The sequence below is a fragment of the Mobula hypostoma genome, chromosome 5, assembly GCF_963921235.1.
Source record: "Mobula hypostoma chromosome 5, sMobHyp1.1, whole genome shotgun sequence".
Lineage (NCBI taxonomy): Eukaryota > Metazoa > Chordata > Chondrichthyes > Myliobatiformes > Myliobatidae > Mobula > Mobula hypostoma.
Window position 1 is genome coordinate 125,817,248 of NC_086101.1, and position 19,188 is coordinate 125,836,435.

At 43.5% G+C, this 19,188-nt stretch overlaps 1 protein-coding gene across 1 annotated transcript in view; it reads right to left on the reverse strand.

Annotated features, from left to right (window-relative positions):
- Positions 1–19,188, reverse strand: part of chrna8 (cholinergic receptor, nicotinic, alpha 8) — a 396,880-nt gene that overhangs the window by 103,080 nt on the left and 274,612 nt on the right. Inside the window, exon 5 of the mRNA XM_063047641.1 lies at positions 6,255–6,334. Within this exon, the coding sequence (XP_062903711.1) occupies positions 6,255–6,334 (80 nt within the window). The remainder of the gene's footprint in view (positions 1–6,254; positions 6,335–19,188) is intronic.

Sequence of the window (19,188 nt, forward strand, 5' to 3'; positions counted from 1 at the left end):
CTGGGGGAAGTGGCAGTTGCTCAGCAAGATGACCCGGACATTGGCACCGTTTGGTACGCGGTGGAAAGGTGGGATATGGCGTGTGCGGAGAAGACAAAACATGCTTCGGTGTCTCCGTTACTGAGGGAATGGCCTCAGTTGAAATTGAGGAAACAAATTTTATACTGGGTCACATCACCCCCAGACTGACCTTTGTGTTGCCAGCTGGTTCTGCCCAAGAAGTATCGGAAGGTTGCATTGAAGTCACTGCACGATAATTCTGGACATTTGGGGGTGGAGAAGATTGCTCAAAGACAGGTTTTACTGGCCTCACATGAAGTTTGAGGTTGAAGAGTACTGCAAGTCGTGCATTCGCTGCATATGCTGGAAGACACTGCCTGTGCAGGCTGCTCCTTTGTCACACCTTCAGAGTGCAGGGCCCCTGGAATTGGTGTGTATGGATTTTCTGTCCATAGAACCCGATACCAGCAACACAGTGAATGTCTTAGTCATCACGGACCACTAGTCTAGATATGCTCAGGCTTTTCCGACCAAGGACCAGAGGGCGACTACGGTGGCAAAAGTGTTATGGGAGAAGAATTTGGTGCATTATGGCCTTCCCCGGTGGATACATAGTGACCAGGGACAGGACTTTGAGAGTAAGCTCATCTGTGAGTTACTGGGCATACTGGGAGTTGAGAAATCGAGGACCACGCCTTATCATCCACAGGGCGATCCCCAGCCAGAGAGGTTTAATCTGACTTTGCTAGACATGCTCAGAACTCTAGAGATCAGCAAAAAGAGCAGATGGAGCCAATTTATTGGGCATCTGGTTCACTGTTACAACTGTACATGCAATGAAGCTGCTGGGTATTTGCCCTATTATCTGACGTTTGGGCATGAGGTGAGGTTGCCCATTGACCTCTGTTTCAGGACTGATGCGGGTGACGTACAGCCGAAACCTTATCTGAAGTATGTGCCTGATATAAGGAGAGTGCTGAAAAGGGCTTACGAATTGGCTGGGGTAGCCGCCACCAAGCAGAATCGGGAAAATAAGAGGAGGTATGACCAGAAAGTGAAGTTCTCCCAACTCCTGCCAGGAGACCGAATCCTCATAAGGAATTTGGGTTTACCTGGAAACCACAAGATGGCTGACTGTTGGGCAGCCACACCGTATGTGGTGGAGAGTCAGATGCCCAACCTATCGGTTTTCCGGGTGAGGCCAGAGGACGGGAAGGGGCCTGTCAAGATACTCCATCGGAACCACATATTGCCCCTGGGCCAAGAGGTACAGGTAGACCAAGAGCCCGAATTGGAGTTTACACCTAGTACGAGGACTGCAGAGGCATGGGGCGAGGGAAGAGCCCACCGTGAAAGAGACAAGGCTGGGCCCAGCCCCAGAAAGGGATACTGATTCGGAGGATGAGGATTTGGAAGTATGGTACACGCTGCCATTGGCTAACTCCCCCGTGACGGAGCAAGAGACTCTAGGCCCTTCTCCACTGTGTCAGGGGAGGTGAGGGGGGCAACAGGGAGTGCAGCTGGACTCTGGAGGAGAGGGAGGGGAGGCCAGAACACGAGACAGGGGGTTCTGAGTTGCAGAGGGGTTTGAATGACAGATCACGGGAGATTTCGCCAGGTAGCCCCAAAGTGTCCCCAGTAGTGGCTGAGCCAGAAGAGCTAGAAGAGGGGATACAGAGGTCTCAGAGGATTTGGAAACCCCCGCCCCGCCCCCGGAGAGGTTGGCTTATGTAGCACCTGGGGAGCAGGGTGTGATCTCTACTGTTTTGGGGAGTTATGTCACTGCTTTTTGCACTTGGATTGGGCTGTGTGTTCTGCAGGAAGGGTTGGAGAATTATCTCAATGTCATGAGGGCATGATTTAATTCAGAGGGGGGAGAATGTAAGGTTCTCAGCAATATTAACTGTAATGTTAACTGTTAACTGCTAATTATAAAATGGCTCCTCTGAAGTGTAATAATGAAATGGCTTCTTTGCAATGTTAACTATGAGTTAATGTTCTCTGTAGCTGCAATATTTGGGTTATAGTTATAGATAATGGAGGAACTAACCAATGGAAGTTATGTTATTCTATCTGTATGTGTGGGAACCTGGGTGAGTGTGTGGGCTTTTTGGGAGGAGGACCGAAGAGGAAGGACATGCTGAACGCGCTTTGGTCGACCACTGTGGTTGGTCCAAGGTGGCGGGTCGAGGAGATCGAATGGTGGAAAGAAGACCCCGTTAATTGAACTCCAATGGTTGTGCACAAAGTGGTTGAACTCTAGATAAGTTTGGTGCCTTTTACCTTCCTTTTATACTGTATCTCTATTAATTACATAGTTCCAGTAAGATCTATAAAGTGTAATCTGTAAATCATACATTGTGTGCTGTCTGATATTTGATGTGTAAGTTTGTACCAGGGTGCATTACACAGCAACTATGCAAACGTGAGACTCGGTTTGGCCGGCGGACAGGGTTTCCCCTAGATAAACATGAGCTGATAGCCCTGAGCGTTACATTAATTTAGCACAACATGGTGACGTTAAGACGTTAGACTTCCACTAATCAGAATTATGCTATGTTTAAGGATATTGGATTAAGGCAGTTTTTAATTAATTCATCACCTATTCACGGAAGAGTCTACAGAAAGTAGTGACAAAAGGAACCATTCTTTCCTGTGAGATAACATGTTCACAAAATCTACACTGGCTCAGTGTCAGAACAGGCACAAAAAGTCACTTGGATAACATCCCTGGTACCCTTGAAGCAATATCCCCATTAACAAGTCATAAATCCATGAGAGAATGGATGAAACTTAAACTACAGAAAAAAATGTATAGTCATGTCAAATAGATATATTAACAAGAAAAGCATAGATATGTTCAACCCATATATTGGGCCTGGTGGTTATTTAATTTGTATTGTTCACTGTCTCTGATATTTCCCTTGGCACTTTATTTGTAACAGAGGTGTTTGCCAAGCTGGGCTCAGACAGAGATGTTATGATGAAATTCTGTATCTTTAACCCATGGGCTACTAGGAGAGAGGTACACCAGGTAGACCCAAAGTAGAGGAGACCAGAAATGAGAATGGAATTGAATCTTTACTTGAGGATTGATTTGTAGAGAACATAGGCTAGAACTCGAGAATCATGACACACAGGGGAGTTAAACTCAAGACTGAGCAAAGACAAAAAACAAAACAAGACACACGTGCACTGATAACTAAAATGAGACACAGTGAAAATAAGCAACTAATAATCAAGGGAGGAGTGCCAAAGCCTGACGGACTCTGGCTCCCCCTCGTGTTCTGACTGAAGCATAACAGGACCCTGCTCCCTGACTATGGAGGGCAGCTGACGGTCCATGGTAATCTGGGTGATGACATTGGAAGTCTCTGATCAGGTCCGGGTCCTGGAAGATGGAAACCACAACTTTCTTTCCTCTGGGCCGTAACCCACCAAGAACTGGAGCTGGCCAGGAATAAGACTGATGGAAAGTGTTCGCCAGCTGACTATCGATGATTTGAGGAGTCAGGACAGTGGGATCTCTGCACTGGCACCAGCATACTGCACAGAAGGGGTTTTAGACAGGGGTCATGGGAGGTGAGGCTGAAACGCATGTTGTGTCGCAACTGGAGACATTAAGAGTCTGGGTTGATCTGACAGAAAACCTTGAATGGTTCGATGTAGTTTAGTGTCACTTCTGAGACTCAACCCACAGAGGAAGGTCTTTGGTGGAGAGCCAACCCTTTGACCGAGAGAAACAAAGGCCCTAGCTACCTTTGATGTTGGGCTGCTGTTGTTGTTACAGAGAGGCCTTCAAAAGAGCTATCTGAACTTTCTTCCACTTCTGCCGGCAACAACATCACAGCTGTTCAGTAGGGGTGACTCACACCTAGGGCTCCTACTTGAAAAACGGAGGAGGTGGCTAACCAAAATATCACTCAATGTGAGGCATATCCATAGAAGACTGGTGCGGAGTGTTATGAGCAATCTACCCAGAGCAGATGGTCACTCCAAGTGGATAGGTTGCCCTATGCAAGGCACCTCATGGTCTTCTCCAGGTCCTGCTCTGTCCTCCCAATCTGCCCATTGGAATAGAGGTGAAATCTCGATGAGAGGTTGCCCATAGCTCCAATAAGCTGACAGAAAGCCTTCCAGAACTGGGAGATACACTGAGGGTCTCTGTCAAAAACAACATCATGGGGAAAGCCATGCACCCTAAACACGTGTTACAGCATAGGTTCATCCATTTCAGAGCTGAGGGAAGCTTGGATAGGGGCACAAAGTGACAGGCCTTGGAGAATGGGTACACCACCTCCATAATCACGATGTTGCTTCATAATGACAGCAGACCAGTGATAAAGTCTGGGACCAGGCACGGGAAGGAACGGGCAATCGTGTAGCACCCCTTGTCATCAATAATGGTCCGTATGCTTTTCAGAGGTTCAGTTCAGTAAAAGTAGGTGCGCCATGCAGCAACTTGAAAACCGTGGTCATCAGTGGTAAAGGTTCTTCATTGTAATCTTATTGAGGCCATGATAATCTATACATGGTAGGAGTCAACTATCCTTTTTCACTACAAAGAAGAAGCCTCTACCAGCAGGTGACACGGAGAGGTGGATGAACCTGTTTGTTAGGTATTCCTCCATTTCCACCCTTTCTGGAGCTGAGAGAGAGTAGAGTTGTCCTCAGGGTGGACAGGTTCCAGGTAGCAATTCAATTGCTCTGTTATAGGTCCAATAAGGCCTGATTGTTGCAGCCCTTTCCTTCTGAAAAACCCTGAGGAAGTCTACATATTCAGGAGAAACTTTGGACAGTCCAGGAGAGGCAACAGGCAGCTCAGGAGCTGGAAGATTATTTGTGGAGTGCATTCTCCTGAGTACCTGTTGAAACTGTGGAGGTCCATTTTCATCTTATTCATTCTCCTGAGTACCTGTTAATCTTTCAACAGGTACTCAGGAGAATGAATAAAGTGAAAATGGATCATCCCAGTAAGCTGTTCTATATGCAGACAGATAGGAGCAGTGACATCTTCCATCCAGAGCTGTGGCTGTGACCAGTTGGTTGTAATGAGTCAGGGGAACTCAGAGATGTTTTACTAATGGGGGATACATTTGCACAACTCGGAGAGTTGGTGGGTTGCAGCTCGAGAGCCGGAGAACACTGAGTATGAAATCCTCGACAGGTTCCTAGGTTGCCATCAAAACAATTGGCTCCAGCAGCTTCAACATCTCGGGAATTGGAGAGGGAGCAGGGGTTTAGCTAGGTGATTTGGTGAGTGTCTGTAGGGTGGTCAGTATCTACCGGAGCACACGTTCATGTCCTCTCATTCTGACTTCCTGGCTGGCCAAGCACTGGTTGGAAATGTTCATACTCTGCTGTGTCCATGTTGTGGCTCAGGCTTGCTGTAATGGAAGTTGTTGCCGTTATGGGTTGAACCAGAGATGTTACAGCAAAGTCCTGCATCCTGTGGACTACCAGGAGAGAATAGATCAGATGGACTCATGGTCAGGGGAGACCAGAGGTGAAGACAGAGTTGAGGATTTGCTTGAGGATTAGTTTGGAGAAAATACAGGTTAGGAGTCGAGAATCACTGCACACGGGGAGGTGAACTCAAAACTGGGCTAAGATAGAAAAAGCAGAGGGAACTTAAATAGAGAAACAGAAGAATGCACAAGTACACTGATAACTAAAACAAGACACAGTGAACATAACCAACTAATAATCAGGAGGATGAAACACAGGGAGGATGTGATGTATATACAAGGTATACCAGGAGGACACTGACAGAGGATTGGAGATTTCCGGAGCCAAGACTGGTGAATAGATGGAGGCAGGAATAAAGCTAATAAGCATGCTTGAGTTATAATTACCCAAGAACTTTGGGGATATCACCCATATACTACAACAAAGTAATACCTTGGCAATTTAGAGAGAGTGGTTGTGGCCTTAGTTTAATCATCTTGTTGGACTGTACCAAGAACAAGCAGCAATTGTTCAGTTTTGCCAGGAATTAAAAGCTAAGTATTATTTGCTCAGTTTTCTAGAGCAGGACTTGAACTGACAATTTTCCGAGACAGTGCAAAAATACTAAAAGCTCAGCTGTGCTTGGCAGTAACAGCATAGGGACAAAGCTCTTTTGTTGCATAAAGGAAACGACACATGATAATAATTTGCGCAGTAAAAATATTCAGAAATGATCACTGTTCTGTAATTGCAAGCTTATTCTGATGTGATATTGAATGATTTGGTGATCAATTAACAGCACTCACCTGGTGGGATGTACTGACTACGCCCATTCGATCTTACAAGAACGTTGGTATGAAATGTTGCGTCAAACCTTTCATCGGCACTGCAAACAAAAATGAAGAGAAACTTTCTAAAATATCAGAAACATAAGAGTGTCATATGCTCAAATTGAGAGGTAATAAGTTTAAGATAATCACTCATAAATCTAATAAAGAGTTCATGAAAAACATCTTTTCAGATAGAAGTTACGTTCTCTTGCTTGCAAATAAGCCATTTCCTAAAGAAGCAAGTGGGGGAGGGCAAAACACTGAATGTGTTGGAGCCCTCAACCCTAATCCAGTTGAGTTATCTATTTCCTGAACTGACTGCAGGATATCCTTGCCCTCCAAATCCAGCTCGAAGGAAACGTCAACTAACATGTAATATTAAGTCCTACACATTGAGTTTGAGTCCACTATCATCTCATTTCTCAGCTTCATTCAAGTCTGATTTGGACAAAAGCAATCACTATAGTTTGTTGACAATCTTAGCAATCTTATCCTCATTGCCAAGTCAGCTATCCCAACCATGTCTTGTGAAAGGCAAATACACACACGTTTCTAAGTAACATGTCAGAGACAGGGTCTTATTAAAAACTGAAATGAATGAGAGTAATACTGCTTAGACATAAGATATAAATTAACATGAACTTTACAGTGGAGGGAATACTGCACACGTTTCTCAGTCACCTGCCACTAAGTGCCACCTTTTCTGAAGTAGGCCTGGAGAATGAGTGAGGAGGTTATCTCCTGCCTCAGTACCGAGACCTTGCAAGAATAAGTCCCCACTGAAGTGTTTTGAAAGCCACTTATGTTAAGCCTTTGTTAGGAGTAGGCCAGAGGTGAGAGTAGGCGTGTCAGGCTTTGGCTCAAAAGAGGCGTTGGCTCTGGGTAAGCTTCTGTTAAGGTTCCTTTTTTCCCCTCTTACTGTACCTAGTGTAGTAAATGGCTGTTGTGTGTTCTTCATGCTGGATGTTGGAGTCCAGAGAGACCCAGAGTCTCTCAGGGAACTATATCTGAATGGTACATCCAGCTGCAGCTCCTTGAAGATCATATTAGGGATCTAGAACAGCAGCTAGATGACCTTCAGCTTGCCAAGTCAGCTATCCCAACCATGTCTTGTGAAAGGCAAATACACACACGTTTCTAAGTAACATGTCAGAGACAGGGTCTTATTAAAAACTGAGGAGATAACTGATCAAAGTTACAGCGAAGTAGTTACCCCTGAGTTGCAGGAGACGAACAGCTGGGTGACTGTCAGGATAAATGGAAATGTGAATAGGCAATTAATGCTGAACAACCCTGTGACCATTCCTCTCAATAATACGTATACCACTTTGGATATTGGTATAGAGGACGTCCTCCCAGAGCAGTGCCATGGAGACCAGGTTACTGGCACTGAACATATGTCTGTGGAGCAGAAGGGAAAGAGGGAGAAGAGGGGGACGAGTAGTGATAGGGAACTCAATGGTCAGGGGAACAGACAGGAGATTCTGTGGATGTGAATGGGATACCCGAGCGGTATGTCGCCTCCTAGGTGCCAGGGTGAGAGACGTCTCAGATCACGTCCACAGCATTTTGGAGGGGGATGGAGAGCAGCCAGATGTTTTGGTACATATTGGTACCAATGACAAAGGAAGGAAAAGCAAAGAGGTCCAGAAGAGAGAATGTAGAGAGCTAAGTAGAAAGCGGAGAAGCAGGACCTCCAGGGTAGTAATTTCTAGATTGCTACCTGTACACATGCCAGTGAGGGTAGAAACAGGATGATTTGGCAGATAAATGTATGGCTGAGAAGCTGGTGCAGGGGGCAGAGCTTCAGGTTCTTGGATTGTTGGGATCTCTTCTGGGGGATGGACCTTGATTTTATATTAGTCCAGAAGGAGGGGGATTGTGCATCCTTATAGGCCAAGAGTGCTGCACCTACATCCCCGATGAATCCGAAAATAATACCCATTCAGCGGACCATATGCAGAGAAGAGTAAATCAAATCTGGAAAATGGGAAAGGAATTTCACGATTACAAACCCAAAGGGGGTGGTAGCCATTTGGAGGTCTTTTGGAGGGGTAGTGGATCATGATAGCACATTATGGGTTAATTCTACTTCTAATAATCCTGGTAGTAGGGCTCCTATGGTGTCTAGGACCTTCTGTTGATTTCTGCCTTTGCAAACCACCCAGGCACGTATGTTTCCCCAGGTTACCAAAGTTCCCCAGATAGAAAATAAGACATATGGTCCCGAATATGATGAGGAAGCTTGTCTTACTATGTGACCTTTCCCTGCTTCTTACCAGCTGTGCTTTCTGGAAGGAGAAATTGATCAGAGTGATCAAAATGGAGGGGACCGTGATGGAATTTAGAGGGTTAATAATAACATATGGCTGTTGAATGTTCTAGTAGAAGGGAACAGAAAATACCAATAAGATAAAAGGGAGCATTGAAAACCAAGTATTATTAAAACATACCAGCATGACACTGAGTTAATTGCTAACCACTCTCCAAAAGCTGCAGGGCTTGTTGTGAAAAGCTACTTCTATTTAGTTTCACAAATGCTTGGATTGTTACATCTGTTTACCTTATCAGGAATTGAAGTTTGTAGCTGTCTTAAAAGGGAGTGCAATGGACTGTATAATTCTGAATCGCTGCTCTCTGAGAGACGATTCTCATGTAGCCATGGAAACAAAAGACAATCAAATATCTGGGTCCGAGTGTTGTTTGGAATTCCCCAAAAATATTGACATTTGAGGCTGAATGTTATTTGATTTACCCTGATGTAAACAGGCCTCCCAGCAAAAGCTGGGATGTGGGCCACAGATTACAATGGGAAATAGAAAAGTTGTATCAAAAGGGCAATGTTATGATAGTCATATAGGATTTCAACATGCAGATAAATTGGGAAAATTAGATGGTAATGACTCTCAAGGGAGTGAGTTTATTGAATGCCTACAAGATGGATTTTTAGAGCAGTTTGTCATTGAGCCTACTAGGGAATCAGCCAAACTATATCGGGTGTTAATGTAATGAACCAGAGCCGATTAGGAACTTGAGGTAAAAGAGTCCTTAGGAGGCAATAATAACAATATGATTGAGTTCAACTTGAAATTTGATAAGGAGAAAGTAAAGTCCGACATAGCAGTATTTCAGTAGAGTAAAGGAAATTACAGTGGTATGAGACAGATGTTGGCCAAAGTAAATTGGAAGGAACTGCTGGCAGGGATGACAGCAGAGTAGCAATGGTGTGAGTTTCTGGGAACAATGAGGAAAGTTCAGGATAGATGTATTCCAAAAACAAAGAAATACTCAAATAGCAAAGTAGTACAACTGTGACTGACAAGGGAAGTCAAAGCTAACAGAAAAGCAAAAGAGAGGGCATACAACAAAGCAAAAACTAGTGGGAAGACAGAGGATTGGGAAGTTTTTAAAAAACTACAGAGAGCAACTAAAAGAATCATTAGGATGGAAAAGATGAACTATGAAAGCAAGCTAGCAAGCAATATCAAAGTCGATAATAAAAGCTTTTCAATTATTTAAAAAATAAAAGAAAGATGAAAGTGGATACAGGACTACTAGAAAATGAGGCTGGAGAAATAATAACAGGAGACAAGGAGATGGCAGATGAATTAAATGTGTATTTTGCATCTCTATCTCTATCTCTATCTCTGGAGACAGCTTATCTACTGATGTCTACTATAAGCCTACAGACTGTCACAGCTACCTGGACTATTCCTCTTCTCCCCCTATCTCTTGAAAAATACCATCCCCTTCTCCCAATTCCTCCGTCTCCGCTGCATCTGCTCTCAGGATGAGGCTTTTAATTCCAGGACGAAGGAGATGTCCTCCTTTTTTAAAGAAAGGGGCTTTCCTTCCTCCACCATCAAATCTGCTCTCAAACGCATCTCTCCCATTTCACACTCATCTGCTCTCACCCCATCCTCCCACCACCCCACTAGGAATAAGGTTCCCCTGGTCCTCACCTACCACCCCACCAGCCTCCAGGTCCAACATATAATTCTCTGTAATTTCTGCCACCTCCAACGGGATCCCACCACTAAGCACATCTTTCCCTCTCTTCCCTCTGCTTTCCACAGGGATCGCTCCCTACGCAACTCCCTTGTCCATTCGTCCCTCCCATCCCTTCCCACCGATCTCCCTCCCGGCACTTATCCTTGTAAGAAGAACAAGTGCTGCACATGCCCTTACACTTCCTCCCTCACTACCTTTCAGGGCCCCAGACAGTCCTTCCAACTGAGGCGACACTTTACCTGTGAGTCGGCTGGGGTGATATACTGCGTCCAGTGCTCCCTATGTGGCCTTCTATATATTGGCGAGACCCGACGCAGACTGGGAGACCGTTTCACTGAACTCCTACGCTCTGTCCGCCAGAGAAAGCAGGATCTCCCAGTGGCCACACGTTTTAATTCCACGTCCCATTCCCATTCTGATATGTCTATCCACGGCCTCCTCTACTGTCTAGATGAAGCCACACTCAGGTTGGAGGTACAACACCTTATATTCCGTCTGGGTAGCCTCCAATCTGATGGCATGAACATTGACTTCTCTAACTTCCGTTAATGCCCCACCTCCCCTTCGTACCCCATCTGTTATTTATTTATTTATTATTATTTTTTCTCTCTCTCCTTTTTCTCCCTCTGTCCCTCTCACTATACTCCTTGCCTATCCTCTGGGCTTCCCCCCTCCCCTTTTCTTTCTCCCTGGGCCTCTCGTCCCATGATCCTCTCATATCCCTTTTGCCAATCAACTGTCCAGCTCTTAGCTTCATCCCTCCCCCTCCTGTCTTCTCCTATCATTTCCGATTCCCCCCCCACTTTCAAATCTCCTACTATCTCTTCTTTCAGTTAGTCCTGACGAATGGTCTCAGCCCGAAATGTTGACTGTACCTCTTCCTAGAGATGCTACCTGGCCTGCTGTATTCACCAGCAATTTTTTTATGTGTGTTGCTTGAAATTTCAGCATCTGCAGATTTCCTCATGTTTGAGTATTTTGCATCAGTCTTCACTGTGGAAGATACTTGCAGTGTGCCAGATGTTGAAGGGTGCGAGGAACGAGTAGTGAGTGAATTTACTATTACAAGGGAGAAAGTGCTCAATAAGCTGAAAGACCTAAGGGTGTATAAGTCACCCAGACCAGATGAACTGGACTCTAGGGTCCTGAAAGAGGTAGCAGTAGGGATTATGGAGGTATTAGTAATGATCTTCAAAAATTATCGGACTCTGGCATGGTGCTGGATGTCTGAAAAATTGGAAATATCACTCCACTCTTTAAGGAAGGAGGAAGGCAGCAAAAAGGAAATTATAGACCAGTTAGCCTGACCTCAGTGGTTGGAAAGATCTTGGAATCTATTGCTAAGGATAAGGTTATAGAGTACTTGGTAACACAGGACAAGATAGGATAAAGTCAGCATGGTTTCCTTAAGGGAAAACCATGCCTGACAAACCTGTTGGAATTGTTTGAGGAGATTAAAAGTAGGATAGATAAAGAGGATGCAGAGGATGTTGTATATTTAGACTTTCAGAAAGCCTTTGACAGGGTGCCACACATGAGGCTGCTTTCCAAGTTAAGAGCCCATGGTATTCATTCAAGAGGACTAGAATACAAGAGCAGGGATGTGATGCTGAGGCCTTATAAGGCACTGGTGAGGCCTCACCTTAAGTATAGTGAACAGTTCTGGGCTCCTCATCTAAGAAAATATATGCTGGCATTGGAGAGGGTTCAAAGGAAGTTCACAAAGATGATTCCAGGAATGAAGGGTTATCATATGTCGAACATTTGATAGCTCAGGGTCTGTATTTGCTGGAATTTAGAAGGATGGTGGGGGGGGGGTGATCTCATTGAAGCCTTTTGAATGGAAAGCGGTGAAATGATCGGACAAAGTCAGCATGGATTTGTGAAAGGAAAATCATGTCTGACAAATCTCATAGAATTTTTTGAGAATGTAACTAGTAGAGTGGATAGGGGAGAACCAGTGGATGTGGTATATTTGGATTTTCAAAAGGCTTTTGACAAGGTCCCACACAGGAGATTAGTGTGCAAACTTAAAGCACACGGTATTGGGGGTAAGGTATTGGTGTGGGTGGAGAATTGGTTAGCAGACAGGAAGCAAAGAGTGGGAATAAATGGGACCTTTTCAGAATGGCAGGCGGTGACTAGTGGGGTACCGCAAGGCTCAGTGCTGGGACCCCAGTTGTTTACAATATATATTAATGACTTGGATGAGGGAATTAAATGCAGCATCTCCAAGTTTGCAGATGACACGAAGCTGGGTGGCAGTGTTAGCAGTGAGGAGGATGCTAAGAGGATGCAGGGTGACTTGGATAGGTTGGGTGAGTGGGCAAATTCACGGCAGATGCAATTTAATGTGGATAAATGTGAAGTTATCCACTTTGGTGGCAAAAATAGGAAAACAGATTATTATCTGAATGGTGGCCGATTAGGAAAAGGGGAGGTGCAACGAGACCTGGGTGTCATTATACACCAGTCATTGAAAGTGGGCATGCAGGTACAGCAGGCGGTGAAAAAGGCAAATGGTATGCTGGCATTTATAGCGAGAGGATTCGAGTACAGGAGCAGGGAGGTACTACTGCAGTTGTACAAGGCCTTGGTGAGACCACACCTGGAGTATTGTGTGCAGTTTTGGTCCCCTAATCTGAGGAAAGACATCCTTGCCATAGAGGGAGTACAAAGAAGGTTCACCAGATTGATTCCTGGGATGGCAGGACTTTCATATGAAGAAAGACTGAATGAACTGGGCTTGTACTGGTTGGAATTTAGAAGATTGAGGGGGGATCTGATTGAAACGTATAAAATCCTAAAGGGATTGGACAGGCTAGATGCAGGAAGATTGTTCCCGATGTTGGGGAAGTCCAGAACGAGGGGCCACAGTTTGAGGATAGAGGGGAAGCCTTTTAGGACCGAGATTAGGAAAAACTTCTTCACACAGAGAGTGGTGAATCTGTGGAATTCTTTGCCACAGGAAACAGTTGAGGCCAGTTCATTGGCTATATTTAAGAGGGAGTTAGATATGGCCCTTGTGGCTACGGGGGTCAGGGGGTATGGAGGGAAGGCTGGGGCGGGGTTCTGAGTTGGATGATCAGCCATGATCATAATAAATGGCGGTGCAGGCTCGAAGGGCCGAATGGCCTACTCCTGCACCTATTTTCTATGTTTCTATGTTTCTATGAATGTTGAGAGGCCTGGACAAAATAGATGTGGAAAGGATGTTTCCCATGGGGGAGGGGTGGAAGTCTAGGACAAGAGAGCACAGCCTCAGGATAGAGGTGCGTTCATTTAAAACAGATGCGGAGAAACTTCTTTAGCTAGAAGGTGGTGAATTTGTGGAGTTTATTACCACAGGCAGCTGTGGAGGCCCAGTCGTTGGATATATTTAAGTCAGAGCTTAGTAGGTTCTTGATTGGATATGGCATCGAAGATTAAGGGGAGAAGGCCGGGAAGTGGGGCTGAGAAAGGAACAAAAGGATTAGCCATTATTAGATGGTGGACTAGACTCGATGGGCCAAATGGCTTAAGTCTACTCCTATGTTTTATGGTCTTATAGTCTTCAGAAAGATATTTCCAAACAATAGCATCATTCAAACAGTTGAGGAGATTTAAATCAACCAGAATCAGAATCAGGCTCAGGTTTATTGTCACTGACATATGTTGTGTAATTTGTTGTATTGCAGCAGCAGAATAGTTCAATACATAAAATATTACTGTAGGATACAGAAATAAATAAATAAATAAATAGTGTGAGAAGAGAGCAGAATGACACGTAGTGTTCATGGGTTCATGGGCCATTCCAAAATCTGATGGTGGAGGGGAAGAAGCTATCCTAAAGCACTGAGTGTGTATCTTCAGGCTCCTGTACCTCCTCTCTGATGGTACAAATGAGAAGAGGACATGTCCTGGATGTTTGGGGCCCTTAATGATGGATTCCACCCTTTTGAGGCACCAGCTTTTGAAGATGTCCTTGATGCTGGGGAGCTTATTACCCATGATGCAGCTGGCTGAATCACCAGCTCTCTGCAGATTCTTGTGATCCTGTGCATTGAAGGTTTCCTACTGGACTATGATGCAATCAGTCCAAATGCTCTCCACTCTATATTTGTAGAAATTTGCTGGACGCTTTGGTAACATACCAAATCTCCTTAAACTTCCCGTGAAGTAAGGCCATTGGAATGCCTTTCTCGTGATTGTATCAATATATTTGATCCAGGATAGATCCTCTGGGATGTTGATGCCCAGAAACTTGTATCTGCTCTCTCTTTCAATTGTTAATTCCTCAGTGAGGACGTCTCCCAACTTCCCCTTCCTGAATTCCACATCAGCTCCTTAGACTTACTGCCACTGAGTGCAGGATTGTTGTAATATCACTCAACAGCAGATCTATCACACACCTGTGAACTTCCTTATCACCATCTGACATTCTGCCAACAACTTTGTGTTATAGTGAGTTTATCAATGGCATTTGATCTGTGTCAGGCAGCACAGTCACAAATATAGAGAGAGTTTAGCAGTGGGGTAAGCACACATCCAGGATTGTGCCTGTGTTGATTGTCAGTGAGGAGAATATGTTATTTCTGAACCACATTGATCATGGTCTCCTGATGAGGAAGTCATAATGAAATTGGACCAAAAATTACTTAAGTAACCCCATACTCTTATGGATGGTCTGCGTTCTCTTCTGCCAATTAAATAGGCAGTTTTCCAAGCATATGTACAGAGGTGTCCAACTCCAAGTGCAATTGTGAGGACTACACAGAAGTTTGGGATTCCAGAAACCCCCCACAATTACAAAGCTAATTGTCACTACTCCCGTGCAAAATCTAAACATAAGAGATCCTTCTGATGCTGGAAATCCAGAACAAGCCACTCAAAATGAACTTAGCAGGTCAGGCAGCATCTGATAGAAAAGGTACATGGCTGGAGAAGAAGGTATCTGATGGGAGAGGAGAGTAGGAAATTCCACCTGGGTGGTCTCTAACCTGATGGCATGAATATTGATTTCTCCATCTTCTTGTAATTTCCCCCTCCCCTTTCACTCTTATTCAACTCCCTACTTTGCCCCCTATTACCTCTTTTCTTCTCCTCACCTGCCTATCACCACCTCCTGGTACCCCATCTCCTTCCCTTTCCTATCAGATTCCTTCTTCTCCGGCTCTTTACATTTTCACCTATCACCTCGCAGCTTCTTACTTCTTTCTGTCGTGGATTATCTTTCACCTTTTGCTAATCTATACCAAAACAAATGCATCAGTGTAAAACAGATATGCAATAATTTTACCTTCTTTCCTTAAAACATTTCATGAAATTGGTGTGCACGTGCGGTGAATTTACAGCAAATTCCCTTAATAATAACGCAACTTTCAGCTATTCTCAAATTCCTAAATCTATGTGACAGCCAAGATGGAAGAAAACAATTTATTCACAGTCCCCAGGCTATAAGCTTTAGAGATGGCCAGAAATCTCAACATAGGATTGGAACACCTGATTACATTGTTCATTTCCAATCTGTCAGGCAAACAACCAAGTTCATTTTCAATTCCCAAATTCAAATCATGACTGGCACACAGCTCAGAGTCATCAGCTGAAAAATAAAACCAAACTATTGACAAAAATCAAAGTGAAGCACAAAGATCAAGTTGCTGTACAAGTTATTCGAAGCAGACTTTGTACTTCACATTTTTGTGTTTGGCGTGGATTAGGAATTGACAAACAACATGAAATACCAGCTCAGGAAAGTGAAGTAAAGCTAGCTCATATGTCAACACCAGTGCTTGAATTACTGGTACAGCAAGGCAGGAGAAACTAGTGAAAGTCAGCAAAAGAAATAAGGAATATTTGGACAACACACATAAAATGCTGGGGCAACCTAGCAGGCCAGGCGGCATCTGTGAAAAAGAATAAACAGTTGACATTTCGGGCCAAGACCAGGACCTGAAACATTGACTGTTTACTCTTTTCCATAGATGCTGCCAGGCCTGCTGAATTCCTCCGGCCTTTTGTGTGTGTTGCTTGGATTTCCAGCATCTTCAGGTTTTCTCTGGTTGTAAGAAATATTTGGAACTTCGTTGGTTGATGAATTGGGCAAAAATAAACATTTATTATTCTATTATAGACATATTTTCGAGCAGAGAGATGCCTGGTTATTTGGTTATGTGCTTGAAGTTTTATAATGCGGTGGTGAGGGTAAATTCAATGTATTTCTAGTTACTTATCTACAGGAAAGATATCAATAAATTTGAAAGTATGCAGAGAGAGTTTGCAGAGATGTTGCCAGGATTCGAGGACCTGAGTTATAGAGAAAGGTTGAATAGGTTAGGAGTATATTCCCTGGAGTGCAGGAAAATAATGAAAGATCATCTTTATTTGTCATGTGTCCATTAGCATAACATAGTCTGAGAATTGTACTAGGGGAAGTTTGCAAGTGTCACCACGCTTCTAATGTCAACATAGCATGCACACAGCTCGCCAACCCTATCCCTAACCATATGTCTTTGGAATGTTGGAGGAAACCAAAGCACCCAGAGGAAACCCACATGGTCTTAGGGAGAATGTACAAAGATCTTACAATTAGCAGCAGGAATTGAACCCTGACCAGTGATCGCTGGTGCTGTAAAACATTGTACTAACAGGTTATGTTACTGTACTATATTTTAGAAGGTATGTACTGTAAAATTATTAGGGGTATAGGGTAAATGCTTGCAAGGTTTTTCTTGTCAGGTTGTTGAAGACTAGAATCAGAGGTCATAGATTTAGGGTGAAAGATGAAATAATTATGGGAAGTCTAAAGGGGAACTTCTTCACTCAGAGGGTGTTACAAATGTGGAACAAGCTGCCCTTGTCAGTTTTAGATGCAGGTTCAATTGTAACATTTAACAGAAGTTTGGATAGGTACTTGGATGAGAGAAATATGAAGATTTATGGTCAGGGTACAGCTAGATGGGTCTAGACAGAAAACCTGGTCAGCATAAACTAGAAGAGCTGAACTAGAAGAACTGAAGAGTCTGTTTCTGTGCTGTAGTACTCTATGACTGTATTCATCTACTAGATTTCCTTACGTTGCAACTTTTCCTTTTGACTGCTCTCCAGGTGAGTGTTAGAAATATATTTTCAAAGCATTACAAGCTAATTTTGGCAGAAAAGTGAACCACTTGCCTTAAAAATTCACTGCTGGTGTTTATGTTCTACATAAATCCACTTTTTCATCTCTATCCATCAACCTGCTCTTATATTTCCTTATATTTGTTAGTCCTGACGAAGGGTCTCGGCCTGAAACGTTGACTGCGCCTCTTCCTATAGATGCTGCTTGGCCTGCTGCGTTCACCAGCAACTTTGATGTATGTTGCTTATATTTCCTTATTCTCTTACATGGTTATGTTAGATCTCCATAAACATCATGTGCTACCTGCTCTAATTATTCCTTGCAAAAATAAAATGTTCCATATTTTAATCATCCTTTGGGTAAAATCGCTACCCTCGAATTCTTTACTGGATATTCAGTGACCATCTCCTACTGTCAGCCCTAATTCCTCTCATCCCCATAAGAAGAAACATTTTTTTCAAAGTTGAGTCTGTAAAACATAAATTCTAAAGGTTACTCTGTTTAACATTGGAAGTGATTAAGAACCATGCATTGGTTAGGAAATGAAAATGAGAATAAACTGTTCCAATGATTGAAGTGTTAATAGTAGGATGTTAGTCAAAGTTGATCAGCAAAAGGACCAAGAATCTAATGTTTTTGATGTAATAAGTTTTCGGTTTCAATGCTTGATAGGGTGGGGACGGTTCTTTAGAGGACAATGTTCTTGGCAAAATTAAGGATGAGCTAAGATGCTGGTGTGACTAAATTCTTAGGGCATTGATAAACCCATTCAGAATTAGTCAGCATGCATCATGATGTGTACTTGCTAAGTGCTCTCAATGTCACATGACCTATTATAAGATTAACTTCTTACTTCTAATGCTTAGCAAGGATAATGCTGTCATGAATTGATATTGGCAGGTCTGTTCCAATTTGGAAATTACCTGTGACTATTTTAGTCTCTCCTACGGGTCACTGATGATCAGAGACAGCAGAGTTGTGTTTTGTATATTGATAGATAAAAGAACCACTGTTCATAAATAGTTTCTCTATCTGCTGATCGATCTATGATCCATTTTTGTGATGGACTGGGACCGTATCTACTAATTTTCGTAGGCTTTTCCATACAACAGCATTGGTGTTTCCATACCAGGCCATGACACATCTAGTCAATATGAGACTATAAGACCATAAGATTTAGCAGCAGAATTAGGCTATTTAGCCCATCAAGTCTGTTCCGCCATTACATTATGGCTGATCCAATTTTCCTCTTAGCCCCAATCTCCTGCCTTCACCCTCTATCCCTTCATGCCCTGACTAATCAAGACTCTGTCAACCTTTGTCTTCAATATACATAAAGACTTGGCCTCCATAGTTGCTTGTGGCAACGAATTCCACAAATTCACCACTCTCTGGCTAAAGAAATTCCTCTTTATCTCCATTGTAAAAGCATGCCCTTCTATTTTGAGACCGTGTCTTCTGGTCTTAGACACTCCCACCATAGGAAACATCGTTTCCACATCCACTGTAACAAGTCCTTTCACTATTCAATAGGTTTCAATGAGATCACACCTCATTCTTCTAAATTCCAGAGAGTACAGGCCCAGAGCCATCAAATTCTCTTTATATGACAATCTGTTTAATCCTGGTATCATTTTTGTGAACCTCCTTTGAAAACTCTACAGTTTCAGCACATCCTTTCTAAAATAAGGGACCCAAAACTGCTCACGATATTCTAAGTGAGGTCTCACCAGTGCTAACATTGCATTTGCCTTCCTCACCGCAGACTCAACCTACAAATTAACCTTTAAGGAATCCTGT